At 49.3% G+C, this 12957-nt stretch overlaps 2 protein-coding genes across 9 annotated transcripts in view; both read right to left on the bottom strand.

Annotated features, from left to right (window-relative positions):
- Positions 1-10901, bottom strand: part of LOC122391480 (anoctamin-10-like) — a 33317-nt gene extending 22416 nt beyond the window's left edge. For 2 of the 7 annotated variants that reach the window (XM_043385430.1, XM_043385468.1), the window contains exons 1-10: positions 8450-9022; positions 7991-8121; positions 5614-5813; positions 4924-5314; positions 4388-4572; positions 3949-4113; positions 3228-3450; positions 2433-2563; positions 1980-2069; positions 1600-1776 (exon numbers count right to left, since the gene is read on the bottom strand). In XM_043385430.1, coding sequence (XP_043241365.1) covers positions 1600-1776; positions 1980-2069; positions 2433-2563; positions 3228-3450; positions 3949-4113; positions 4388-4572; positions 4924-5314; positions 5614-5813; positions 7991-8121; positions 8450-8511 — 1755 coding nt within the window. In that variant the 5' untranslated portion in view covers positions 8512-9022. Of the gene's footprint in view, positions 1-1599; positions 1777-1979; positions 2070-2432; positions 2564-3227; positions 3451-3948; positions 4114-4387; positions 4573-4923; positions 5315-5613; positions 5814-6999; positions 7236-7982; positions 8122-8449; positions 9023-10243; positions 10422-10808 lie in introns of those variants that run through there. The other 5 variants (XM_043385446.1, XM_043385490.1, XM_043385457.1 and 2 more) reach the window with 5 other exon arrangements.
- Positions 10902-11141: 240 nt separating this feature from the next.
- LOC122391493 (zinc finger CCHC-type and RNA-binding motif-containing protein 1-like) lies at positions 11142-12924 on the bottom strand. Of its 2 annotated transcripts, none has more exons than XM_043385510.1 (2): positions 12714-12924; positions 11142-12073 (listed from the first exon to the last, which is right to left on the bottom strand). In XM_043385510.1, exon 2 carries the CDS (start codon positions 12001-12003, stop codon positions 11365-11367), a length of 639 nt encoding a protein of 212 aa, XP_043241445.1. In that variant the 5' UTR covers positions 12004-12073; positions 12714-12924; the 3' UTR covers positions 11142-11364. The 2 variants fall into 2 exon arrangements, with proteins under 2 accessions (XP_043241445.1, XP_043241438.1); XM_043385503.1 differs by having other exon boundaries at positions 12718-12914.
- Positions 12925-12957: the final 33 nt, after the last annotated feature.

Genomic DNA, 12957 nt, shown 5'->3' with positions numbered 1-12957 from the left:
TAGAAACTAAAACGGTGAAAAAAGACATAAAACGGCATTACGTTGTGTGAAGGACAGCCCGTAACACTAGTTCCCGTTCTCTCCACAGGTCCAGACGTGGAGTGGCGCTGCAATCGCCCGTCTGCCCGCTGCCGTGTCTGCTATTTCGAATTTAAGTGCAGTTAACACTGAAAACATCTTTGCAAAAGTGCTTTGACCAAGCTTGCCACTCACCAGGTAGCTCAAACATACTAAAAAGGCCGAGGGCATTTTTCCGGCTGTGCTGTGCTGTGCTGTGGGACCAGATATAGGGGAGAGTGGGGTAATTTGGCCGGTGGTGTAAATTGGCCGCCCCCACCTGTACGGAGTCTAATAAAAGTGAGTGAAACAACTCTAGTCTCTATTCATTTGTCATGGGTAGAAATAACTGGAGGACAAATGTCAAAACTTTACCCCTCGTAGTTTTATTCAAAATTAATAAAACGTTAATTTCATTAGAAAATGGTCACTTTTACTTCTGTTTACAAAGTTGTATAACATGTAGTATTTGGGCTACAAACGAATTCAGACATTATAGCGCCATTCTTGGGGGTGTTCAGCGGTTCCAAGAGCAATTTTATCTAATTCCGTAAAGCCGTGATGACTTTATAGACAAAAATTTTCAGAATGGCAATACGGGGGAATTTGGCCGGGACTAGCGGGGCAACTTGGCCGGTGCGCTCATGGTCACTATGCTGGGACGGCAGAGTTTTCATGGTCAATTGTACCATAAATGACATGATTCATGACCAACTTTGACTACTTTGATGCCTTACTTCCGATTGGTCAACTGTAAGAGCATGTGACGTCATCAAAGGTTACCAAACGTTTTTTGCTAATTAATCCTTACATAAAAATGGTACAGCCGCACAAATGGTCTCATTCTGTTCAGCTCGCCAAGGCGCATCGAATGATATACATGATGACCTTGAAATCACGTGACCTTGAGGTCAAGCGACCTGATGCAACGTGACCTGAGGTCAACCTTTGACCTTGACTTCTCAAGGTCAACACATATATCTTTCGATGCGGACTGACGGGATAATTACGATGGTACTCGAAGTTTTGGCCTAGCTTGATTACTTCAAAAGTTATTCGTAAAAAACTGTGATCGCATCTAGAGCCGCTAATTTGGCTATTTTGATCCCTGTGACCCCTGAGCCAACCTCCAAAATGCGGCAAATGCGTCATAGGACACACGTCATTGCTGAATCTGAAGCTGACTCGCAATATAACAGAAAATCCCGACCGCAAACTAACAACGGACAAATTGCCCCACACCCCCGGCCAAATAACCCTGCTAGTGGGGCAATTTGGCCGCCTTGCAGACCTTTGTAATACGTCACAATTTCAATATGAGTAATTACTCTATCATTTCAAGTTCACTGTCCAGTAAAGTAAAATGAATGCGACACCTGCCAGCGTTGAGAAAATGCAGAAATGTGTCGTCAATTTCAAGGTATATCGTTTTCTAAAAAAAGCGGCCAAATTACCCCACTCTCCCCTACCATGAAAGCGTGTGTGTGTGTGTGTGTGTGTGCGCGCGGGACGGTTTGTGTGCGCTTCCAGTCGTCCACGTACCGGGTAGGGCTCCAGCTGCAGCTGCTCCGACACATCCTGCACGCGCGGGTCGTCCGGCTCCAGCGTCCTCACTCTGACGCGTGCGTCATCAGCGTCCACCGCGTCCAGGGTGCGGCTCTCGAACAGCTTCCGGGTCAGCTTGTGCTCCTTCAGCTTGGTCACCACCTTCTCCTGAACCTGGAGACGGCAGACAGCACGTCAATGTGGTGGTTTATGATGGTGAGGACGATTTGTGTTACAGAACGCCAGGACTGTCAATGTCCATTGGCGCCAAGTGGAGTAATGATGCGAGACATCACTATTGTGGGATCCGTGTGTCATTGTCCTGTAACTTGAGCGAGTTGCGGTGGCCCCCGGACCAGCTACGCCGCGCACGCTACCTTTGAGTATGTGGTGCGGATGACGATGGGCAGCAGAGCCTCCTGGAAGTTGTTGACCAGCTGCTGGATGATGAGCATCACGGCCAGTTGCTGTAACAGAATCGTTAAATCGGTCACAGCCTGAAAGACGATAAATGGGATGTGGAGCCATGATGTGGGTCCGTGAAAAGAGCAAAATGAAAAAGTTTCAAATCGACGTCGCTGGCTAATGCTAATGCTGTCACGTTTCAGCAATTACACTGGAACAGAGTTACATTATCTTGCAAAACTGAGTTTAAAAAAGGACCGAAACATCGATATATTCAACGAGTCCATAGACTTTGTGGTAAAAAACACCACCCTTTCCCGTTGGACACCCATGACCACGCTATCTCCACCCACAGGGAATCTCCAACGTTCATAGCTGTTCCAGACTGTCCCTTTCAGAGTCAGAGCCTAGAGCCGGCCACTTACCCCTCTGAGCATTTCCAAGTCCTGTATGTAGAAGGCGATGTAGAAGAGCGACATGAAGCTGTTGACGAACTCGAACAGTGCCAGCTTGATGACGCGGTAGTAGTCAAACTGCTTCTGCGTGCGGTGATTCTCTGAAACACATCAAATCTTCAGTCAAGTATCATGTCAACAGTATAATCGTAGTGAAACTTACAAATAGTTCCACGAGCTGCTGTTCTTTGAGCTGGCCGGCTCGAAACACCGCTCCGGCTCGACCCACGTCTAGTCATCGAGTCACGGGAGAGGAGCCTGCGATCGTCACCCGCTCGGGCCCTGTGTAGTCACACCGACCGGCGCACATTCTGCTCGGACAACTCTAGCTAGCGGCCTATTGTGATTTGTGATAATGCGTGTAAGGTGTTGTGAAAAACCAGAACAGCTTTTGGATCTCACTGAAAACATTGGCAGGCAAAATGGGTTTGCTATAGATGTGGCTTCTTCAGAAATAATATACATATTTTTGTTCCACGAGCCCATACAGCAAAAGGATATCATAGCGATAAGCTCGAACGAGTTGCTTTGCTAAACTTTGTACAGGTTCCAGCTATTTCAGCACATGCAATGCAGCTGTCCTACCATTACCTTTAGTGCCTTTATCCAGATCCAAAACGGCAAATCAACGCATGACTACTAAAAACCGCTGATCGAGGCAAAATTTTCGCCAGCGTGTGACGGTGACAACCCTAAGCCAGCGCGGGAGGCGGTCGCAAGGTCCGCCAGCACACTAGACATCCGTCTGAGCGCTGATCGACTGACCCCACTCGGTGAGGAAGGTGGTCATCTTGTTGTAGTACTGGTTGAGCACCAGTACCACCACCGAGTAGATGACGGACGGCAGCATGATGAGCACGGCGGCCAGGTTGCCGCCGTACTGGTCCCGGTGCAGCGTCAGGTACTCCTCGGCCCAGAACGACACCAGCATCAGGTAGAACGAGCCGAACAGGCAGACCACCACCACCGGGATGGAGACCAGATATAGCTGCGGGCAGAGACGGGCACCAGCTGTCAGAGGTACAGTTAGTATCAGGCAAACCACAACGAAGGGGATGGAGACCAGATATAGCTGCGGGGAGAGACGGCACCAGCTGTCAGAGGTACAGTTAGTATCAGGCAAACCACAACGAAGGGGATGGAGACCAGGTACAACTGTGGGCAGACGGGAACACGCGTCAGACACCCGTCAGAGCTAGTCAGTAACAGACACACCACTACTACCGGGATGGAGACCAGGTAGAGCTGCGGGCAGACAGAGAGACGGACACCCGTCAGAGGTACAGTAAAGTACCGTCAGTATCGAACACAGCGCCACAGTGCACGTTTGGGGGCCATGACGTAGATCTGCCGACTTATTCATAATCACAACCACACTGCCGACCGGACACTTGCTGCCGCGAATAGAACGACGGACTTTCGTCAGTAACATGATACGTTGTCACAGGACAGCTGAGAACCAGTCCCATTGTTTCGATGGTCTCACCTTGAGTAGCGTCTTCCAGCGCGGGTAGTAGGGCATGTAGCGTCCAGTGATCTCGTCCCGCACCATCTCGCCGCGGTGGTTGGCCCGTGGTTCGAGGAACGACATCTGCGTCTTGTCCATCACGCCCCAGACGTACGCCAGCTCGTTACATTTCCGCTTCCACGCCTGCGAACACGTCAGAGAGGCGTTAATGGGAACATGGCACACCTGCTCCGCACAAAAACAAACGGTGTCCCGGTGTTTGCATGCATGCTTTCAAGACTTTTCTAAAAAAAGCTTATTACCGCTTTGAAGTGACAAGAACCACACGCCGCATCAGTGACGCACGATTTGATTGAATTATAGCATGCTACTACACTCAGAAGTCGCTTGCACCACCTTCGCCGGAATCGCAAACAGCCGCATATCACAGCCTTCAATTATGGACCAAAAAACTTACCTCGAGGAAGACGGTGACCCAGAGCATGTTGAAGAGCGAGTAGAGAGCGTACTCGTGCAGCGTGTCCACCGAGAAGACCAGCTGGAGCAGGCCGAGTGCCGCCGGGCCGCACAGCGCCGTCGTGTAGAAGCCCAGGAAGGAGAAATACAGTGCCACCGACTCGCCAAAGTAGGCGCGGATGTCCTCTGTCCATACACAGGAGGGAGGGCGGTTCGATTAAACACATTGAATCACATGATATTACGATATTTGAAATGAATGGCGCGATTGTGACTCAGCTTTAAGATTGTTCTAACAGAAATTGTTACCTTCCGCAGGAAAAGGCACCTTCTACGAATATCAACAAGAAAACATAGTTGCTCATTTTTATGCTCGATCCATCCGTTGCCAAGCTTGTCAAAGTCAGCTGCCCTAAACGATAACATGGCTTAGCTAGTAGTTACAGTAATCTATTACGATAATCCATCAGCTAATCCAGGGGCGATAAGACAACAGGACGCCTGGGGGGGGGGGGGGGAGATTGGAGAATGTCTCACCGAACGGCTGTCGCTGGAAGAGCGCCGCGTACCACGACTTGCCTAGCCGCTCGAGCTCGGCCGTGTCGTGCACGGGGAACAGCTGGGCGATGATGCCCTCCTGCAGCAGCAGGCGCGTGACGCTCTGGCCCGGGAACAGCTGGATGCTCGGGTAGCCCGGCAGCTGGTGCTCGGCCGAGCGCGCCCGGATGTGCTCCAGCTCGTGCAGCACGATCCGCTGTTTCTCGCACATGGTTAGGAGACCGTCCACACCACCCTCGCCGAGAAACTCGTCCAGCTCGGCGCAGGTGAAGTCGCGCAGGTAACCGTCCCGGTCCTTCTTCCTCAGCTCCATGCGCTCGGCGGTCTCGAGCAGTTTGATACGGGATGCGGTCAGATGGAGCACCAAGCCCTGCAACATGCAGCAATGCATGTTCAAGGATCAAGGTCGTATGTAACAAAACATGTCAAATTAATTGTTGTCTATTGTGATCTATCAGCCTGCCGTTGAGCCATTTAAACATCAACTGATAATATGTAACCAAATCACATGCCAAGATCCGCTATTAGAAGAAATGGTCAATGAGGAAAAAGTGAATAAAAGTGCCCTTCAGTGCTCCACTTGTTCATATATTTACTGTTTATGCCACCAACATGTATAACCATCTGACATACACATCAACAGATGATCTGGAGACAGAAGTCACCTACCTTTCCCGGCAGCTGGGGCTGGGCGCTGACGAGCAGCTCAGCACCGCCGGTCCGGCGGCGACCCTGCACCCGGCTGATGTACCAGTCCACCGTGGCTGCCGGCACACCCGCCGCCAGCTCCAACACATACAGAGTTGGTGGCAGAGACGCCGGGTCGCCGCGGATGTCAATGTCGTCATCAGTGTCGGTGGGCTCCATTTCTGCAGTGGGTGGAGGGCAGCAGATGATGTCAGCTTTACATGTCTGTTTGTTACTTGTCTGGGGTTTAAGAGGCAATAACAGCAGGACCAATAAGTGCTCATGACAAACCATACCCACAAAGAGATACCCACAAAGAGACAAAGAGATAAATGATATTTGAGTGGGGTGGAAATGTAAGTACCTAACAATTGAGGAGGGAATGATACAATGTCCCAAAATTTGTCGATTTGGGTGGGAAATGACATCCAAATGAAATTCATTTTTCGCTCTCACCAGTCACCACCAATTTTTAAGAACAATTTTCCACTCCCAACCAAGAAAACCGATTTTTTACATATAGAAAGAGCAGTTGTGTGGATGCCCCGTTTAGCATCAAACATTCTACACCCCAGAATAAAATGCATGCTTTATGCTGTTTCTCACTCTTTTTGGATCTAATCGAATCAGCAGTTTTCCACTCTCTCCCCTCTTTTTGGTGGGTAATTTTCCCCTCTGACACCCAAGACAAAACTCAATTTTGAGACACTGGAATGATACTTGGATATTTTCTAATAATAAATTCCAAATTTTTGCATTTTCCACAGTTTCGCTTATCCTAAAATTGATATTGGGGTGCTATAAATTGTCCACTGTACAGCCACGAATCAGCTGATTGCTCAAAGAACTGTTTCCGAGGCTGCTTTGAAAAGGCTCTCCTTCAAGCTCATCATAACTCCTGAGTTTTTTTTTTGTATTAGCCATGATAACAGAGTACAGACCCATTAAGTGTTTTGCTTAGTAGTGATTCAAGAAGAACAATTTTAGCACATTTAGGTAACGAGCAATGAGCATGCTTCACAAGTCACAACTTGGATATGACATCAAATCACGCTATTTACTTACAAAAGGTCTGATCATCAATTGTGGCTCGGTTGCTACAAATATGCAATGGCAGAAATTGTATCTAGGTTGTAGGTTATGTTTTAGAGCCTTGGCAGGTTGTAGGTTGTAGGTTGGTATGCTATAGGTTGTAGCTGTAGACTGGTAGGTTGTAGGTAGCAGGTAGGTTAGTAGGTAAGTACCAGCAAGAATATGCAAAATTTGTGCTTGGACGATAAATCAGACTTATTGTATTTACTCACTTCAGAGCATACCATACAGTACCACATAAGAAAGTAAAAATAGAATAACCTGAACAGTTATCACCTTCACGTTCATCTAAATTCTCCTCAAATGAATCCATTGCATCCAAGTCCAGAAAAAAGGACGAGCCAGGACCCCTGCAGAAAGTGTCTTCGCCTTGCTGGTTTGTAAGAGATTATCTCATTTAATAACACAAATCCACATACAATCCACAAATTACAGAGACGCAAAATGCAAAGCGAAGATAAAAGTGGGCGTTAGCGACAGATAGCCTCCCTCGTGTGTTCTGTACCTCAACTGTTCATTCAGTCACGTGGTAAAATTTAGCATAATAAATTTTATTTCCTTAGCACAGAAGTAAACCAGCAAATTGTTCAAAAATTGTTATTGATTTCTAAATTATTACGAAATATGCCCCAAAATTTCTCGAAGAAACAAAATTGCCTGAAATTCCCAAACAGTAACCACGTGACCAAACGTCAGTGTGGTAGACGACAGTAGACGAGTCCCAGCAGAAAATAGCTTATTAATCCCCGAACGAAATTGCAATCTTCTTCCGCGCGCTAGAGCCCTGCCGCCTTTGCAGGCCACAGTACCGCAAACTTTCTTATAAGTGGGCGAGCCGGCAAAATCAATTTCATACATCAATCTTCACAATGAGAAATTTGAGTGTTGGTTTGGCTGTGAATAATGTAAGTTTTTTGCTCTTTGAGTGACGATGGCAGGGTCGCCGTGGGTCCGACAGCAGCTGAATTATCAGTGTATTTTCTTTAAAAAAAAAGGTGCGGTGGTAGCTGGGCCCTGTTTCACCGTCCCGACGCTGCGCGCGCTGGGAGCTACGGCATACCAGCGGCGCGTTGGGAAACATCAACAAACTCGGACGCTCGCAACGCTGAAGGGTCGAATCGAATTCGTCTCAAACGCTGCACCAATACAGCAGCGCGCTGCAGCGCGCGGCCGTGAAACATCGCCCTGGCGTCAGGCGAGTTAGCGAGCACCATTTGTAAGTTGCAAGCTGCCATTAGAGCATCAGCCGCCGTGCTCACCTGCTCACCTGATCCGCTGTCGGCGCCGTCTGGCGGTACAGTGCGGCGCGGGTCGGCCACCCAGGCCGGCAGCTGAGGCAGCGGCGCGTCCTCGTCGAACGACAAGGACCGCACCCCCGGCACGATCGAGTGACTCGATCTGGAAGAGAAATCACAGCTTGAGGTCACCTGTCCGGTTATAAGCGACTTATGGAATCTTATACACTTAAACGGCACACAGTGACAGGGCTTATGGGTCTAGGGCGGCTTGATCTGGTCAATTAACCTGCTGGTTTGGTCACGGACCCCGTCCACACGATATGCAATCTCCCCGTGCCTCAGACTAGCACAGTCAATGAGTTAGGGCTGGCAATCGTAGCCCCGAACACGACGAGGGCGGGGGGGGGGGGGGGGCAGGCATACAAACTGCTGGGATTCTGATTGGATAAATACAATAAGCCGAGAGCGGGAGAAAAGACATGACTTACACATCAGTTCTGTTAAAAAGTTTCCTCAGCCAGTTTTCGAGGATGTGCCGGACTGATTTCATTACGTAACGCTGAGACTGATCTTTACCATATCACGTTGAGCTTTCATTGTTTGCGCTGATTTCATTCATTATGCTGTGATTGATGCCTGTTTGTGGTGTTCAGAAAAATCTTGATAGCGTTTAGGCAAGAACGGATCGTGTGCAATGTCGTGCCATAACGCATTGAAGTGGACGCAGTAGCTAATCCCGAACCCTTCTGAAGGTTTAAAATCCGGCTGAAATCTTCCATCTGCCAGGGGATAACCCAATGGCCGGCTTCATTCATTCGGGAATAAAATGCTACATGAAAAGTGTGCATGCTCACGATAGTGAATAATTCTGTGAATGAGACAATGATACAATTACATTCATAGGTATTGTTAGCGTTTTCTTATCCACCGTCCATGCTTTTCAGGCCGCGATAAAGATAATGCTACTGTAATTTATATGTTTTAGCGGTTTTAGATATTCCCGGAGCGCGGAAGAATGCAGATATTGACGTAAATTTCCAAGAAAATGCTTATCGAATTCCATGCATTTTCAAGTGTGTTCTACTTTTCAGCAAAACACTCATGCAAATACAGGCAAAACAACCTTCACTTTCAGGATTTATGGCATCCTAATGTGATTGTGGACCGAGAAGGCATCGTTGCGATCCAATTCGTTTCTGATTCAGCAGAGGTAACCGAAGCCAATGAAAGAGAAACAGACTAGTTCAAGAACAGTCCGATATCGGTATCAAATGAAAATTATAAGTACTCCAAACTACATTACGCAATGCTGGGAAGCGTCAAAACACTGAATTGCGGTGAGCCGATTGCTCCAGCGCGGCGTCGGTCTGGCAGACGAGGTCCGGTGACCGGGCTCCGCCCCATTCTCCGGAGCCATCTCCGCGAGCTGGCGGAGGGCCAGCGATGAGTGGTCTGGCGGAGACGGGACGCTGCACGGCGCCGGCACCAGCCTGCACCAGCCCACAGCGGTCCAGGATAGGCCAGCACCACTGGGAACCAGTCCCTGCCAGACACCAGACACTATTCCAATTTCCAACCCCACAACCAGCCCAGAACCAATCCAACCTGGTTCCATTCCACACAGACCAGTGCCATCGGGCAGCAGTCCGGCATTTCCCCGCCCCGTCCACCACCAGTCCGGACCCTGTCCTGGGCTGTTCTGCATCTGCAGTCCGCACCACTCCACCAATACCCGGCACCAGTCCAGCCCCGGCTCGGCACCAGTCCAAATGCATCGGATGCGCTCCGAAGGAGCCACAGAAGAATGTCGCAAACAGCGACATCTGACAGAGCCATAGGATAACACACATACACACACGGATCCAAATAACACGCAACCATAAACACACGCACGCATAGGTACAATTACAAACAGGCACAGCCACCAACGCCACATCTTCGCCTGGATTAGTGACATGACAAGACAGCTGTTAACATGACCTGGGCCCAGCCTAAAGCGCATGCTTGACATAGGTCACTGTCCAATGCACTTGTCTGAACCGGGGTCAGGGTCGGCTAAGCCTGGTGTTAGGGCCAGTTAAGACCGATGTCAGGGTCGATTAAACCTGAGGTCAGGGCCGGTTCAGACCGAAGTCAGGACCTGCTCGGCCTCGAACCGAGGTCAACATCCCCAGACCGAGGTCTGGTCTTGCTCAGGCCGAGGTCAGGGCCGGCTGGACCGAGGTCAATCCCTGCCCGGAGGTGGGCTCCGTCTGCGCGGCCGGTGGGCGGCGGCGACTCACCTGTGGCTGCGTCCGCAGCGACCGATCGTCTGGGCCGACTCCGACCGATGGGCCCCGCCAAAATAGCGTCTCCGGCCGGCCAGGAATACCCGTCCTGACGGGCGCCGGCCGCCGCCAACTCAGCGCGACGGCAGCCGCTACCCGCCGCCCAGCGACCGCCACACTCCGAGCCGCCGGGCTGGAACACGACAGTAGCACCGTGTACGGCTTTACGGTGTAAACTGTAGATCGGCGGAACAACGCTTCGTGGATACTGGGTCATTTTACAGTTAAAATCTAAAACATATTTCTGTACACAGAATGCAAACTTTCCAAACTTCTGATAAAACTAAATCGCTAACGTGTGAAGTAGTTAAACCTCTTTTTAGGCCTGGCGACTCTTCCCGATACCTTATCTGGAATTAAACACAAAACTTAAGTTGTCAAATTTCAGTGCTGAGCTTCAGCGGCGTCTCACTTATAATAAATTTCAGAGCGAGCGCAAGTAACGCCAACCGCCCGTCCTTCCAAAGCGGGATTGTATTTTCCCCACCTTGAAATGGAACGATTGTGAGTTGTGACTTACCGAGATATCACTGCCAGGCAAGCAGATGCCGGTGTAGTTCCTCCACTGATGCCATAAGCCATATCACGGTACGTCGAGGATAAGAAGGCATCGAAGCAAATACATACATCAACGGAAGGACACAATGGGGAGAACATATTTAGATAGCTTCAGTATTTTTCGCCACGACCAATAGACCCGAAACCAGCACAAGAGACTCACGATTTCAACGGATCTTATCGTAAAGGTATCAATTATCTCGGACAGTTCCGTCGAGAGCAGTAAACATTTCAGCGTTCTGAGGCCAGCTCTACAAGATTGGTAGCAAAGCTCATCGGCTTTATCAAAACTGACGTTATTATTTTGTTTTATTGTGATCGATCATGGACTTTCATTATGAACAAACAATACACACTACCACCACTGTATTCATTGTCAAAAATATGCGTCACACTAAATGACTAAAATGGAATAGGACGTACCTTACACCTAATCACGAGCCAACAAATAAAAAAACTCACAACAGCCCTTTGAGTCCATTCCGTACGTACGATGAAGGAGCTGTCAGTTGTCCACCTCAGTCACTGAGCTCCAGTTCTGAGCGCAGCCAGGACTCTCTGTCCGGAGGAGTCGCCTCCCTGGGCGGTGACCGCTGTCCACTGTGGCCGACCGCCTCCCGTTCCCGCAGCTCCTGCTCGTGGCGGATGGCGGCCGCCAGCGACTCCTCGCGCGGGTCCTCTCCCTCGTCCTCGTCTTCCTCCTCGGCGCCTCCGGCGGCGGAGGACGCCGGCGGTTTGCGGCGCTTCTTGCGCGGCCGTTTGGGAGGCGGAGGCCGCTCCCCGAGCGTGTTCTGGGGACACGAGTAGGAGAGGTGGCCCGTCTCACCGCACTCGTAGCAGCGCGACTTGTCCGGGTACTCCCTGCGGCGCACGAACTCGGCGGCGCGGCCGTTGTCGCGCGCCAGGGAGGCCCGCAGGGTGCGTCCGAACAGCTGGTGGCCGTCGAGGCCGGCCGCACACGCCGCTGCCTCCTCACGGTGCAGGAACAGCACAAAGGCCACGCCCTTGCTGCGGCGCGTCTGTCGGTCCTTCATGATGGTGACGCGAACCACGCGTCCATGCTTCTCCAACAGCTTATGAATGTCACTGTTAGTGAGAGCAAATGGCAAATTTGCCAGATACACTGTGCTCTTACTGGGTGCCAATTTACCACTCATGACTTGTTCAATTGCAGCTTTGTGTAACCAGATCTGGATGGTTTATACCAGAATTGCACAAATCGAAAATCTGGAAACAGAAGTTTTTTTTTCAAGATGGGTCACAATTTTACTAAACACACTATTATTTAAGGCCAATCTTCATTGCCAATGCAATTAAAATTATTGAAACTATTCTTCAAGTCATGAATTATAATATCTACTGGTACTTTAAAGCTATATGAATTTTATACCCTGTATAAAGACGGCGGCAGAACAGGAGAAGTGGCAGTGGGGCATCTTTCTTTTGTTGGTTAGGTGCTTCGGTCTTTAGACCATTTCGCACCGCAGTGGGGCATGCAGCTTAGTGTCCCTAAATAACCCAAAAGAAATTAACAACTTGTTCAAAAAACATATAAATTAGGTATAGTTGACTACAGAATGATGTTCCACTCCTCAGAAGCTATCATTTGACCGGAGCGCTAAGTTGTGCCGTTTATCACACAATTAAGCGTGTCGATTGTGAGCATTGGGACAAAGCTATAATTTGTGAACTCAGCCTGAGCCCGTGTGATGTGGCACAGCCTACCACTCCATGCAAATAATTGCCTGTGAAAAGTGGAACATCATTCTGTAGTCGACTACACATGATCTAATAATTTACAATCTACAAGAATTTGAAAAATATGATAAAAAGTGCCACAATTTGCACTGCGGTCTCAAAATAGTACCTACCCTCTTGCCTCTATTTACCACCCCCGAACGTCCACCATAAAAACAATGGCCCAAACAAACTGAAGTAAGTAAAAAAACTCTGTAAATTCGAATTTTGCACTGAAGTAAGAAAAAACTCTGTAAATTCGAATTTTGCAAGAATTTTGAAATGCATCAGCATCACGCAAAAAATGTGCGGAAACGCCAAATGTGATAATGGCGCAGCATTTGTCGCAGAGTAGGTCGCTGCTTTTTGTGAGA

This window comes from Amphibalanus amphitrite, unplaced genomic scaffold (genome assembly GCF_019059575.1).
Source record: "Amphibalanus amphitrite isolate SeventyFive unplaced genomic scaffold, NRLGWU_Aamphi_draft 000022F_arrow, whole genome shotgun sequence".
Taxonomy (NCBI): Eukaryota; Metazoa; Arthropoda; class Thecostraca; order Balanomorpha; family Balanidae; genus Amphibalanus; species Amphibalanus amphitrite.
The sequence above is the reverse complement of the archived record's forward strand: the minus strand, read 5'-3'. Positions and strand labels throughout refer to the sequence as shown.

Bases quoted from the DNA above. Each gene is read 5' to 3' on its own strand.
- LOC122391493 (XM_043385510.1), bottom strand. From the start codon at position 12,003: ATGAGTGGTAAATTGGCACCCAGTAAGAGCACAGTGTATCTGGCAAAT.